The sequence below is a fragment of a genome, unplaced genomic scaffold (assembly GCF_019419815.1).
Source record: "Pyrus x bretschneideri cultivar Hongxiangsu unplaced genomic scaffold, Pyrus_bretschneideri_v1 Contig31, whole genome shotgun sequence".
NCBI classification, from domain to species: Eukaryota; Viridiplantae; Streptophyta; class Magnoliopsida; order Rosales; family Rosaceae; genus Pyrus; species Pyrus x bretschneideri.
Window position 1 is genome coordinate 2246002 of NW_025999624.1, and position 15170 is coordinate 2261171.

General features: G+C 36.9%; 1 protein-coding gene across 3 annotated transcripts; it reads left to right on the forward strand.

Moving 5' to 3' along the window:
* Positions 1-6285: 6285 nt before the first annotated feature.
* LOC103929564 (nonsense-mediated mRNA decay factor SMG7) lies at positions 6286-12985 on the forward strand. 3 transcript variants are annotated; one of them, XM_009338785.3, is made up of 9 exons: positions 6286-6447; positions 6705-6753; positions 7683-7793; positions 8008-8595; positions 8683-8805; positions 9109-9341; positions 9522-11545; positions 11625-11765; positions 12382-12985. In XM_009338785.3, exons 3-7 carry the CDS (start codon positions 7725-7727, stop codon positions 11524-11526), a joined length of 3018 nt encoding a protein of 1005 aa, XP_009337060.2. In that variant the 5' UTR covers positions 6286-6447; positions 6705-6753; positions 7683-7724; the 3' UTR covers positions 11527-11545; positions 11625-11765; positions 12382-12985. The 3 variants fall into 3 exon arrangements, with proteins under 3 accessions (XP_009337060.2, XP_009337058.2, XP_009337059.2); XM_009338783.3 differs by having other exon boundaries at positions 12386-12985; XM_009338784.3 differs by lacking the exon at positions 6705-6753 and having other exon boundaries at positions 6287-6447; positions 12386-12985.
* Positions 12986-15170: the final 2185 nt, after the last annotated feature.

Genomic DNA, 15170 nt, shown 5'->3' on the forward strand with positions numbered 1-15170 from the left:
TGGGCCTCGGGGCCCAATGGGGTTTGAACAGTCAAGCCTAATGACTTAAGGGCAAAGATCCACTAACACCTAATGGCCCACCATAAGAGAAAGTTTAACTTAATTACATTCATGCCACTGTAAGTGGATATAAAAGGAAAGTTATAATCCAAATTCATTTAGGGTTTTCATGAGTTCTCCAAATTCATTTAGTTTAACATATGAAGTGTTCATCAAATGTTATCTTATAATTGGCTTGAGGGCACATTTCCTATAGTAACTACAATCACTTCTTGCAACAGTCTTTATGGGGTTGCTTACATCCCATGGATTAGCTTGCAAATCTTACTAGCTTATTGGTTAACTCCATTAAATGGATTCAAGCCATCTTAACTATGAGACAAGGCTCACAAGTAGGTAATGGTTTAGAAGCTTCAAGATTGATCAATCTATCGTTAGCTAAACTTACGTGCCTAAGTTTTTGTTCATCGATCTCTTCGCGAAGCTATTTGCTCCTATTAATATTATTATCACTAGTATTGCAATATAGCTCTCCTTCCAACGAGAGGATATAATGGTGTGCCTCTTACCTGGTATTCCATTCTTAATAGTAATCTTTTCAAAAACCCAATTAAAATCACATTACAAATTTCGAGTCCTGGAGCTTCTGACTGTTGAGATTGAAGTACAAGACGATGACCACTAGATTGACATTTCTACTGCGAATAAGGGCTTTGAGACTATCAAGGTCTAAGCATAGTTGGAGCCATTGAGTGGGGTCACCTGAGACCTGATCGGATGAGAGGAGGGTGGCGATAATGATGAGATAAATATGAGGAGTGGAAAGAAAGGAAGAGCAGAGGAAGATAAAAAGATTATGTTTTTATCAGTATAGAATGAGAGAAAGAGGAAGAGTAAGAGATGAAATGAGAGTGCATACCTGGCACATGCCCCCTTCTGAGATAAGAGCAAATGGAAAAAGTGTAGGTCTTCCTTCCTTTTTCACGATGATCAACCCATGTACTTTTGAATTTTTTTTAAGAGAATGGCAAAGTCGTAAATAATCAAAATCAGCAACTCAAACCAACCCAGTTGCACAACAATTATTAATTTAAAATTGAAGCCCTAATTTATATTCAAGATGAATAGTGCAATCCATATCCCAATTTTAGAAGAGAGTTGTTATTCCCACACCATGGTCTTATCTTCCCACCCACCTATTAATGATTTTTTAATTACAAATTTGTCCATTTGTAAAATAACTAATAAAGACCTTAGTTAACCTCTTTTGCCTTAACTTTTTTTTTTATTAAAAAAAAAAATTGGGTGTGATAACTCTCACGCTTATTTAGACAATTTGTCTCTCTTAAACCCTAACTCATCATTCCCATTGCCTTTCATTCAGAGAAAGCAAAATGAATGAACTTAGAAGATGACATTTATATGCAAGAAGTAGAGGATTATTTTTCTGTCGAAGAGGTAGAAGAATAATTTTATGTGTGGGTCATCTTGATTTGTCACCATCGTACAATTGAAGGATAGCTCTATGGATTTTTATTTGAATTTGCATTAGGTTAGGATGCAATTTGTTTCACGTTTTCATATGGGAATTCTTGGAATTTGTTTGCATGAGGTTAGGGTGCAATTTGTTTCATGTTTCATATGCGAATTCCTAGAATTCGTACTTAACTTTCATATGATTTTATATTTAACCTTCACGTTTTCATAGTTGTTCCATGTTTTCATATGATTTTATGTCTAACTTTCACGTTTTCATATTCCTAGAATTTGTTTTGAAAAAATAAACAAAAGCTAGTACAATCATATTTGCACATTTCTTTCTTTGTAGCAGGTAGATGAATCTGGTAGTAATTTAGCATCTACACATATGGTGGACTATACTAGTGAATTTACCACAAATAAGGTAATATATGGCTTGACTATGTAATTGATTTACTTATATACTTGTATGTTTATTCATAATATGTAATTTTGGTATGAAGTTATTTAGAAGTAGAGAAGAATTAATATAATGGGCTCGAGAAGTTAGGAAGGTCAATTGTTTTGTTATTGTGATGTTACAATCTGATCAAGGTAGAAAAGATAACAGGAGCCCTAGACTTACATTGGGTTGTGAAAGGATGGACAATATGTAAGTCAAATTCTCAGAAAAAAGACATAAAGGATAAGGATAGAAGGAATTCTGGAACGGAAAAATGTGGACGCCCATTTCAATTAAAGGGTAAAAAGCTAGCAACTGATAATGACTGGATATTAAAGGTAGTTATTAGAGTGCATAATCACACATCACCAAACCATTTGGAGGGTCAGTCATTTGCTAGTAGATTATCGTGAAGAATTAATATAATGGGCTTAAGAAGTTGGGAAGCTTAGTGGTTTTGTTATTGTGATGTTACGATCCGATCAAGGTGGAAAGATAATAAGAGCCCTAAACTTACATTGGGTTGTAAAAGGAATGGACAATATGTAAGTCAAATTCTCAAAAAAGATATAAAGGATGAGGATAGATGGAATTCTGGAACGAAATATGTGGATGCCTTTTTCAATTAAAGGGTAAAAAGCTAGCAACTGATATAATTAGATTTCGATGATAGTTATTGGAGTGCATAATCACACAGCAGTATATCATTTGGAAGGTCATTCATTTGCTAGTAGATTATCTTGAAGAATTAATATAATGGGCTCAAGAAGTTGGGAAGCTCAATGGTTTTGTTATTGTGACGTTATGGTCCAATCGAGGTGCAAAAGATAATAAGAGCCCTAGACTTACATTGGGTTGTGAAAGGAATGGACAATATGTAAGTCGAATTCTCAAAAATGACATAAAAGACGAGAATAGAAGGAATTCTGAAATGGAAAAATATGGATACCCATTTCAATTAAAGGGTAAAAAGTTAGCAACTGATAATGATTGGATATTGATGGTTGTTATTGGAGTGCATAATCACACAACAGCATACCATTTGGAGGGTCATTCATTTTCTGGTAGATTATCGTCGAAAGAGACTTCATTATTAACTGATCTGTCTAAAAGTTTGGTGCAACCAAAGGAGATTTTGACTACACTAAAACGAAGAGATAAACAAAATGTATTTACACTGAGGACAATTTATAATGCACGTCAATGTTTGAGGCTTTTGGAGAAAGGTGGGAGGTCTAATGCAATTGATGTGTAAGTTATTTGAGCATAGGTACATTGAGTGGCATAGGAGTTGCCCAACGACTAATGCTATTTTGGACTTGTTTTGGACACAGCCAACTTGTTGGAATTGTTACATGCATTTCCATATACTTTGATTATGGACTGTACCTACAAGACCAATAGGTATTATATGCCATTGTTAGAAATTGTTGGAGTTACGTCAACTGATATGATATTTTTCATTGGTTTTGTTTATCTTTTTGTGGAATGAGAAAATAATTACATTTGGGCCTTGAGTATATTGCGAGGACTCATAGATGGTATTGTTATGCCTGATGTTATTGTGATAGATAGAGAAATGACTTTGATGAGGGCCATTAAACTTATATTGGGTACAAGTAAGCATTTATTATGTAGATGGCACATCAATAAGAATGTGCTAGCCAAGTTCAAAAAATTATATAAGTCCAAGGAAGATTGAAATAGATTTTTGGAGAAATAGAATACAATTTTGCATCTCCTACTGAAGCCGATTTCATAAGGCAGACAAGACAACTATGCAATGAGTTTAGTATGTATCAAAAGATGCTTCAATATGTGATAGATACTTGGTTGAATCCATATAAAGAAAGGTTTGGTGCAACATGGATTGATAAATTTATGCACTTTGGGAATACAACCTCAAATAGGTAAGCATTTATCACTTGTTACTTTATTTTCATTTTCATTTTCTAGTGAGATTGCTAAACCCTTGTTACTTTAACAAGGATGAGTCCTTACATGCCAAATTAAAAAGACATCTTGGAAGTAGCCAAAGGAACATATAAGACATTGTGGGAAATTATACGTGCTCTGCTTGGGTTGTAGCACACTAAAATCAAGGCTCATTTTGAGAAAAGTTTGATAGTGGTGCATTATGATTTTAGACATTCAAATTTCATGGAACTTTGTGGCTATGTCTCAATTAGTGCACTATATATGGTCCTAAAGTAGTATGAGTTGTCCAAAATGAACTATATTGACGTCAAGGCATGTGGTTGTGTTTTACGAGACTCATGGATTACTATGTGCTCATGAGATTGTTAGATATATGAGAGATGGTTGACCTATTCCACTTGAGAGCATTGATCCTCATTGGAGGAAACTTAACATGAAGTATACACCTACAAGAAATGCAACAAAGTACGCTTATGATGCAGAGATGAAGTTGTTTCATAGTCGTTGGATAGAATTTGATGCAATTGCAAGAATGGTCCTTAAAATGAAACTTGTGTAGTTAGTATTACCACAAACTACTTTACTTGTTGAACCATCTGTGACAACCAAGACTAGAGGTAGGCCAAGTAAAAGGACGGATAAATCTACTCGTTGTGATCCGTCATTGTTGAAGATTGCGGAATTGGAGTAAGGAAGTCATTAACTTGGGATGGATAGTTGTACCCTTGGTGGTCTTTATCATGAAATGAGTTCAAAACAAAAGAGGCGACCAAAGAAGATGGTGCATCACACTTGTTCAGTTAAGCTAATTGAGTTAACTAATGCATTTTCAGTAGCATTAAGGTCATACATTTTTCCCGTAAAAGATGTGGCAGCTGATGTACATTGCGGTTTTAGAGTAATTGCATCATTGTTGGGTTATAAAAAGGATGGATGGGTACAAGTGCGAAAAGATTTATTAGAAGAGTTAGAGGCTTACTCAAGTTGCTACTCCAAGCTATAATGGTCTGAAAATAAGGCCCATGAGTTGGAGCATGTATTGAGATATTTTGAAACTCATGCAAACATGGATCGGTAGATGACTATGGCTGACATGGGCCATATTATTGCATCATGTTATGGTGTGGTACTTATCCACCTATTAGATGTACAATGTCTTACATTTTCATATCTTAGAACAACACCTATACCACTAGAAGCACGTAAGGAGAGCCGTCGGATTCACCAATTATCATTTTGTGCAGATATGGATATAAGGATTTATTGTTGGAAACTTTTGTAGGTGATCTTATAAGGATTGAATGCATTTACTTTAATTTTAAGTTATAAATTTCTTGTAGTCTAGTTTAATTAAGTTGTACTTTTATGCAGGTGTTCTTGACACCAGGTCATCCAATTCCTCCTATAGCAACAAATTGGCAAGGATATTGTGAACCATGGTGTTTAGAATGAGCTACTCCTTACATTGCTCATATACAACAATTCAAATCCATTCCAAGGTCTATTGTCATAATTAGAGAGATCGTGGAGCTTGACGAAAATTGACGTTGGTGCAGGGCTTGTCCAAAACTCTAAATTTTCTCATTTTTTTATTGGTCTAAAACCTTTTTTTTTTTTTTTTTTGTTTTTTTGCAATTTAAGCTTCAAGATGTTTTCTTTAATTTATGTTAGGTATATGGAAAAAATTATGTGATGTAAAACTTTTTTCTTAATATGTCGAAGAATTTACCAGGAAGCCCAAGCTTGTTGGGTTTTAAAATATCTTCAATAAAACCCAAAGCTTCCCTTAATGGGATTTCAAAAAGCATTCACAATCATAAGCCCACTTACATGCGTTCCTTGCAAAAAGTTCCCATTTGAAGTTGTTTCCATTATCATCTAACATAACCCCAGGGGTTCGGGTTGGAGAAATGCTTTACTTCAATAAGCTCCTCCATTTCAATAACTTGTACATCAGGCTAAAGATTGGAAGACCCCTCTTTGTTTTTTCGGTTGACTTCTAGAGAAAAGTAATATTATTTGTTTATATCCTTTTTTTTCTTTTTAAGAGACAAGTTCATAATGTCCATTGTATATATTACATAGAGTAATAATATTAGAAAAATTAAATTTGAAGATAAAATTTACAAATTAAATGATGTGTCGACACACTAATATGGTATATAAGCATGTGGTGTCTCGGCATTACCAAAAAGGGCACACGAAACAGGTCACAATTAATTTCCCGACTCAGCTATAGAAAGGACAAAATGAAAAAGAAAAAAAGAATATAAATAAATAAATGGACGGCCAATGGGTATCAATAATCAGGACCCAAAACGTCGGCGTATCTTGGCTCGCCGCCTGAAATCCAAGCTGGTAAAAAAGAGGAAAAAAAGAAAAGAAAAAAGAAATAGAAACTTCGTTTCTCTAACCTCATCCCATTGGACCCAAAAACCACAAACCAAAAGAAACCAAACCACACCGTTCTCTCTCTCGCTCTTTCTTCCCTCATTTCTCTCATTCGCCAAACCCTAAACGCGAAGACTTTTAAATCGCAATCCGATGCTCTAGTCCGTCGAATCGCTGCGTGGATCCGCTGTGGAGTGGTGCGTTTCTCTTCCATTGTTTTTATTTTTTCTGAATTTTTCAATTTATTTCCCAGATTTTTTCGTGGAAAAGTTTAGGGCTGTTTGATGTAAGTCTGGTATGGGGGTTTGCTTATCGGATCTGATGTCTACGTTAATTTTCATTTTTTTCATATATACTATATTATAAAAGTTTGAATGTTCTCTTCTTTCTTTGTCTATATGGGAAAATCTTATATAATTTTTATCTTTCTAAATTTATTTTTTGCTGTATTCAGGAAAGGAATAAGGAAATAGAAATAGAAATCGAAAGGGTATGATACGCAGGTATTGGTTTTGAAACCCTTTTTTTTTTCTTCTAGGATTTGGTTTGTGTTCTTTTTCTCCCAAAATTTTCCAGAAACCAGACATGAGTTTTATACTGTTGTGTTTTTTTATTCTGAGTTGTTGATGAATATTAGGGGGTTGTATGAATTTAGTGTTTCCTGTCCTAAATTTCTAACTGTTGTTTGAGAATGTTGTTGGGATGCTTAAATCTGTACACCCGGTTATACGAATAATAAATGCGTGAATGATTTTGTGATGTGGGTTAGCGGTCCGATAAGAAACAAGAGTTTCTATTGGAGCAGGGAATCCTTTCTCATGGTTACAAGGAACCTAGTTATAATGCGGTTGCGGTCTTTAATGAGTTATACTATGCGTTGAATGGGTTGGTAGTATTTCAGAGGAGCTTTAGGAACTGTTAGTGGTATTATTGGGTTTGTAAGGTAGTTGGTTTCGACAATAAATATATATTCTGTCGTGAATGTGATCACTTCTTTTTTTCTTTCAAAAATTTGTTTTGCTTCACGAAAGATGCTTTCTATTATTCTTACGTAAGTGTTTTTGGTGGCGTTATTCGTGGGGTGTAGACGGTAAATCAAGCTTACTACTTAGTTTGATATTTTAAGGCATGTCTATTCCATGACGGCGTGTTTGGTTAAACTGAGTGGATATCTAGTTGTAATATCAATTGAGACGTTGTCAATAAAATGTAGATCATGATATATTTGCTGGCGATAAGGGATGGTGTCCACAATGATTGGTCTTGTGGATGCTTAGTATGAAACCTTTTCAGCTAAATATGTTGCTCTAACAATAGGAATTTATGTTATGCTATTCATCCTCTCTTTCAATGGTCTTGATTTCATTCGGTTGAGGAACAAAATTTGGTTGATTTGTTTCTCAACAACTGATGCAGCTTAAATTTTATGCAGATTTAATGCCGCACTCAGTTAATCAAACATATTTGATGGACAATGATTCCACAGATGGATAACATGTCTGCTCCTTCATCAAGGGAGCGTGCCCAACGCCTGTATGACAAGGTATATCCTTTTGCCCCTGCCCTTTTTGGAAAAATCATGCTGTTTCTTCCTATATGTTTAAACTGCAACTACAACATGCATGATATAAAATGTTAAATGGGAGTTCTGTTAGACTTACAGCAGGAACCTGTGCGTGTATGTGTTGTATCTGAATTTTTCTGTCGATTTTGCTCCAGATTTGATGCTATTTTACATTCATATTTTTACCTTTCAGATTCTTGAGTTGGAGAATAGGCGACGGAGGTCTGCCCAAGCACGAATTCCATCAGATCCCAATGCCTGGCAACAGATGCGTGAGAATTATGAAGCAATAATTCTTGAGGATCATGCTTTTTCTGAGCAGAACAATATCGAGTATGCTTTATGGCAGTTACATTACAAGCGTATTGAGGAATTGCGAGCACACTTCAGTGCTGCTATGGCTTCTACAGGTTCAAACACATCTCAGGGTGTGAAGGGGCCAATTAGGCCTGATCGGGTTACAAAAATAAGACTGCAATTTAAAACATTCCTTTCAGAAGCAACTGGATTTTATCATGATTTAATAGTAAAGATCAGAGCAAAGTATGGGCTTCCTCTGGGTTATTTCTCTGAAGATTCTGAAAACCGGACTGTTATAGACAAGGATGGAAAGAAAGGTCTAATTTCATGCCACAGATGCTTGATATATTTGGGTGACCTTGCACGCTACAAAGGACTGTACGGGGAAGGGGACTCAAAAACTCGTGAGTATGCTGCAGCCTCAAGTTACTATATGCAAGCTGCATCTCTCTGGCCATCCAGTGGGAACCCCCATCATCAGGTATTTTCTTTATTTATTTTTCTTCATATATTCTTATCTGGATGTCTCTTTATCATTATTGTGATGGTTCGCTCTGAAATGCTTTAGCTTGCTATATTGGCTTCCTATTCGGGGGATGAGTTGGTGGCTGTTTATCGATATTTTCGTAGCCTGGCGGTGGATAGTCCCTTTTCAACTGCAAGAGATAACTTGATTGTTGCATTTGAGAAGGTATTCTGTATTTAAGATGACCTCATTAAATTTTGTAACTATTTGCATTGATATTGTCTTGAAATTTCTGATAAATTTTTATTTATCTGGATCCTCCAATATAATTCTTTCAAATGTTTAAGCCATACATAGAAGTATCAAGCATTCGTTTAAATTTTTGTGCACCAAGAATGATGGAGGTTACTAATGGTTATTATGTATTAGTTCTAATTCTTTCCCAGTATAAATTTTACACGCAATTTTCTGTTCTATTGTCTGACATGCTATAAATTTAAAACCTGTTATTTGTTTATTTTTTTGTAGAATCGTCAGAGTTACTCTCAACTGTCTGGGAATACTAATGCTTCTGCAGTCAAAGAGTTGCCTGCACGGTTGGCAGGCAAAGGTAGAGGGAAAGGGGAAACAATACCCACATCTAAAGATAACAATACCGAAGTGAGCCTGCTTAACGAAAGAGCATCCAGTACCCAGGAGACTCATAAGGCTTTTTGCATCCGTTTTGTCCGTCTGAATGGCATTCTTTTCACTCGTACTAGGTATGTTTTTGTTGAAGTTTATTAGTTTGGAGTTTTGTTGAAGTATATCAATCTGAATGGCATTCTCTCTCTTTATCTCTCTCTTTATATATATATATATGTATGTATATCCTGCCTGCATCTCTCTCATTACAAAATGTTTGGAAGATTAGCCTCCTTATTATGATTCTTTTTCTGTAGCCTGGAGACATTTGCAGAAGTTCTAACTGTGGTAAGCGGTGGCTTATGTGAGCTTCTGTCTTCTGGAGGAGAAGAGGTGCTGAATTTTGGTGCAGATGCTGTTGAAAATGGACTTTTTATTGTTAGACTTATCTCCATACTGATATTCACAGTTCATAATGCGAAAAAGGAAAGTGAAGGTCAAACATATGCAGAAATTGTACAACGTGCTGTCCTGCTGCAGAATGCATTTACTGCTGTTTTTGAGTTGATGGGACACATCTTAGAGAGGTGTGTGCAGTTGTGTGATCCTTCTTCAAGTTTCCTGTTACCAGGTATTTTGGTTTTTGTAGAATGGTTGGCATGCTGTCCTGATGTTGCAGCTGGAAGTGATGCAGACGAAAAACAGTCGTCTGTTAGATCCAAATTCTGGAATGTTTGCATATCCTTCTTCAATAGTCTCTCGTCTACTGGGCCAATGTTGATAGATGATGAAGATGAGACTTGCTTTAATAACATGAGCAGATACGAAGAAGGTGAAACTGAAAACCGTCTTGCTCTGTGGGAGGATTTTGAGTTGAGAGGATTTATTCCACTAATTCCAGCACAAACAATATTGGACTTCTCAAGGAAGCATTCTTTTGGAAGTGATGGCCATAAGGAAAAAGGGGCCCGTGTTAAGAGGATTCTGGCAGCAGGCAAAGCTCTTGCAAATGTGGTAAAGGTTGACCAGGAAGCAGTATATTTTGATTCGAAGTTAAAGAAATTTGTCGTCGGTTTTGAGCCTCAAGTGCAAAATGATACTGTTCCTACCTCCTATCTACATATGGCTAATGGAAATGATAATCTGCAAGAAAATCAAGTAGAGGGTACAATCAGTTTGGGAGCTGCATATCCAAAGCCAGAGTTATCCATGGAAGGGGATGAGGAAGATGAAGTAATAGTCTTTAAGCCAATAGTGACTGAGAAGCGACCTGATGCAGTAAGCACCGCATGGACAGCCTATGACGGCCTAGAGCCTGGTAAAAATGCTTCTCCAGGTGATCAAACAGTTAATGTAACTTATGGTTCTACCGCTTTGGATAATCTACACCATCAAAATGCCTTTAGGGCTGATTTACAAATACCTGTATCTTTTGCAAATGGTATACCCCAACACTTGCAACCGATCCAGTTACGTGGTTCCAAGTTTTCAGTGGATACTGGTTTTGGTGTTGGTTCACAACTACCTGCATCAATTACCAATACTGTCCCCCTGAATTTGCAACCAGTTCAATCAAATTCTTTGAATCTCGCAATGGAGGAAGAAATGTCTCTTGCTAATAGCTTAAAGAGTATGGGATTTATGGGGAATGGGCATGCACTAAAATCTGAGCCTGTAGCAGTTTCTGGTCCATACCAGCACCCAGTGAATGGTAGTACTGGTGGTATGTTTCACAGCCACACAAAAGCTCCAGAAAATCTTTTGCCTTATAAAGTTGATGCAACTTATGGAGCAATTGCTGACGGGTTGACTGTAAAGACATCATCAGCTCTGCCTACAGGTATCCGAAAAAGTCCAGTAAGTCGACCTGTTAGGCACCTTGGTCCACCACCTGGTTTTAGCCGCATTCCTCCCAAAAATGCGAATGAATCAATTTATAGTTCAGATTCAATGAGTGAGAGTCTAGTGATGGATGATTACAGCTGGTTGGATGGATATCAGATGCCATCTTCAACAAAAGCAAATGGGCTTAATGATTATGTTAGTTATTCATCTCAATACAATCCCCATCGCTTCACAAACAGCAACAGCTTAAGTGGAACAGTGAACTTCCCCTTTCCTGGTAAACAGGGTCCACCCATTCAACTACCAGGGGAAACCCAGAAAAGCTGGCAAGATATCCAGAGGCTTGATGACCTCAAGCTACACCATGAAATGCAGCTGCAGCAACAGCAACAACTTGTAAATGGAAATCAGAACTTGAATCCACAGCCTGAGCAATATCAAGGACAGTCTCTCTGGACGGGCCGCCATTTTGTGTGAAGTCAGTATGGTTATAATGGTAAGAATGTTCTTCTCTTCATGATGGCATTACACCTGTTGCCTATCTGTTCTTCACGTGGAGTTCCCTTGTTGTTAAGGTTCATGAGGATGATCCTGGTGAATGTCTGCATCGCCCTTTGCTACTGAACACAAACTCCAACTTTGAAGCTTTGTCAATGTTAAATTCTTGTTGGAGCCTTGGTGGCCTTGGCTTCTAGCTGGCAGTTACAACTACACAGGTATGTTTGTGAAATGTTATTGTTCATAAATCACTTATCACTTTTCTTTCCGAACGGATCTGTTTTATCTTATGGTTTGTGCTGGTCAAAGTGTAATACAAATAGGTAGTTCGGTCTCTTAACATTCTAAAGTCTATTAATTAAGAAACCCATACCTGCAGATATTTCCCATCTCTTGCTTATAATATGCAAGGAGATTCTGTCTATGAATTGTCGTTAATACACCTTGTCTCCTCTTATAGTTGCAACCTTCTCCATTCCATAGACCGTATATGGCCTAAAATTGTTGTTAACTTGGTTGTTGTTGATTACCTCATCTTCTCAAAGAAAATGATGAATGTTCATATTGTGGTACCCTGCACTTTGCTTGCATTCCGCGGGGAACATATATCATAAGATTCTGTTCACAGAGATGCCGCTGGCTTCACCATACTAACCTTGAAATGGTGGTTTATAGCCTTTTGGAAGTATATAAATCTTTAACTCCTCCAGAAGTAATGAATCTGATTTTTTTTAATTCTTAAAGGAACCTTCCAATCATTTACTATGAAGGTTGAGCTGGTTTTTTCTATCTACTTATTCGGGTTTTGATTTTGTGTTTTGTGTTTTGTGCAAGGCAGATTTTGCCAAAGCTTTCCAGCTCGGAGGATGAGAGATATGGATTCATGTTTCGTGTTGCGGAGTTCATAAGAAGTAACTGCCTTGTCTGGTAACTTGGGGATGGATAGAAGGTGTTAATAAGATCATATGTTGGTTTTGGGGGATATGTATGCATCCGGCAGCTGGTGGAATAAAAACGGTTTACTCGCTTGCTTGCTCTCTACTGAAGTGTTGAAGCGTATATTGTAGTTGGATATCGGTAATCATCAGGTGGGAGATGATAGTATGTAACATGACCTTGCTTTCGGAGAGCTCTGAGTTGTGCACAGGTTAATGGGAATGGATGATACTAATAATGGGCATGGATGTGAATTGGGATATGTGGTAGATACATACATATAAAATATTTGCGCTGTCAAGTGTGAGGAGTCTTGTCGGAGTCGTGTCGTGGGTCAGTCGTAATGTGGTGAATGGTGTCATGGTTTCCCAATTTGGTACTCGATGTTTTTATTGAGCTTTTATAGTATAACTAAATATGGTGAGTGGAGTATTCTGCCCTCTATGAAGTCAGGGCTTACTTGAACTTCATATATTTGAAATAAAATAAATTATGTGAACAATTTGTAAGTGTTGAATGTCCGGTGGTTTTAATTTTTCTTTGGTTCATTTCCTATATTTTGTTTGCGGGTTGTAGATATGGGCTGTTAGGTCATCTCCAACAGAGAGAGCTAAAGGTTTAAAAGTCGAAAAATTGCCTGATTTGCTTAAAAACTCATCTCCAATCAATTGTTAGGATATAATTCTAGAGTCCATTAGGTTATTATTTGGCAAAGGGACATCAGCTTGCCTAATGTAGCCCTCCTCTCTTGGTCCTTTTTTGGGCTAAGCTTCTCAATTCCAATAAGTGATTTAATTTCACGTACTAGATTTGAAAACATTTAACAGTAATTTAATTAAATTAACCAATCCAATAAATTTAAAGTACAAATTTAAAACTAATAAATTATTTACGAGGTTATGTTTAGCTTATTCGGTTGGAGATGATATATGAATATGGTATAACGCTGTTCATTTAAAATAACTTCTTGCATAACTATAATTCTGGACGGGGCTATGTTTAGCTTTTTCAGTTGGAGACGGCGTTATTGATCGATCATGCATGGGATTGGGATGCCTACGCTTATTACGTTGCTGATGTAGCTGACTTGAAGAACGAAAACAGCTGTTTCCAGGCTTACCTTTTATTTTGGTGTTCATTTCGGACGATCTACTGTTGGTGACGCTTGTTGTGGGTAGAATCAAGCTTTGTAGGCTATATGTAGGAAGAGGGACTTTCAAATCTCAAGGGAGTGAGTCCAAGGAATGGACCGCAAAATGTAAATACGAGGGAATTAGAAATGTGCTACGTGAGATGTGAAATAGATTTTTGAATTACTATTTGGATCGAGTCTAAGTAAGCCCTTTAAGTTATTGTAGGCCGAAGTCCAAGGGTCAACCCAAATAAAGATGTTAGTATTGTGATGCAGTCCTAAAAGAAATGTTCACTCCCAAGGAGATGAGATGACAGGCATCAATCAATCGTTGGCTCGACATGACAACCAGTTTGCGGAGATGAAGGGGATGATGGAGGAAATAAGACTTCGGTTTCTGAAAATCCACCACCAAACTGTCGGGAAAGACAAAATCCTCCACCACTACCTAGGGGTTACAAGGTGTTAATCCATTTGCTGGTTGAGGCATGAAAGATGCCAAATATTCCCCACAGACTAGTTGCTCGGGTGATTCAAAACAACAATAATCGTTGAGATCCTGGATTCAAAATTGAAATCCCTGAGTTTCATGATGGGATGCAACCGAAGGAGCTCTTAGATTGCTTGACTGCGGTATGAGACACCTTTGATTTCAAGGAGGTTCCAGAAGACAAAATGGTAGGTCTTAGAATAAAACCATATCTAAATTTGTGGGACCATGACTTTTCCAAGGTCGGAGTAAGGTGAATCGGAATACAAACACCTCATAAGTTCGGTCATGGACTTAACAATTTTCCAAGCGGAGTTGCACAAACGGAGCAGCGATGCCACCATCATTCTATTCCGAAGAAATTGGAGAACTCTAATGGCTCTATTGAGATTGACCATGCTTGTCCAGTAAGACATGGAAGCCTATCGAGGAGGCAATTAGCTAGTTTCCTATATACTTGGAGTCCTTACAATCTAAGGATTGGCATGCAATATCTATTTCTAGATATCCTCTGTATTCTCCCGGTTTAATATCGATTCATATCCGAAAAGGTCTCTATCTCGACTGTTATAAATACTCCATTCTAAGGTTCATCTTTAGTAACATAATTATCTCACACTTATTCTCTTGTATACTACTTGTAGTCTCATACAGTAACCTGATCGTCAAATAGCCTTTGACCGGCACACGCTTAAGGATACAACAATCGTTGATCATCATCAGCGTACACTTGCAATACTTGAATCGGGTGGACAACTCGATTTTCCTTTGGCATATAAAACTTGAAGGATATCACCTTTTTATTTTATTATTATTATTTTTTTGAATTCAACAATATTTTTACACTAAGGGGAGGAGGAGTTCGGTCAAGCCACATAATGAGTAACCTAATTTGGTATCGAAATCGTCATCCATGAGATTCGAACCTAAGATCTCTCACTTCCAAATGAGAGAAATACCACCAGACCATAATACTGAGTGGTTGAAGAATATTACTTTTAAGAATGAGAATTATAATGGATAAAAGGGCAACTTAAGAGCTCTTGAGAAAAAGAATAGAGAAGA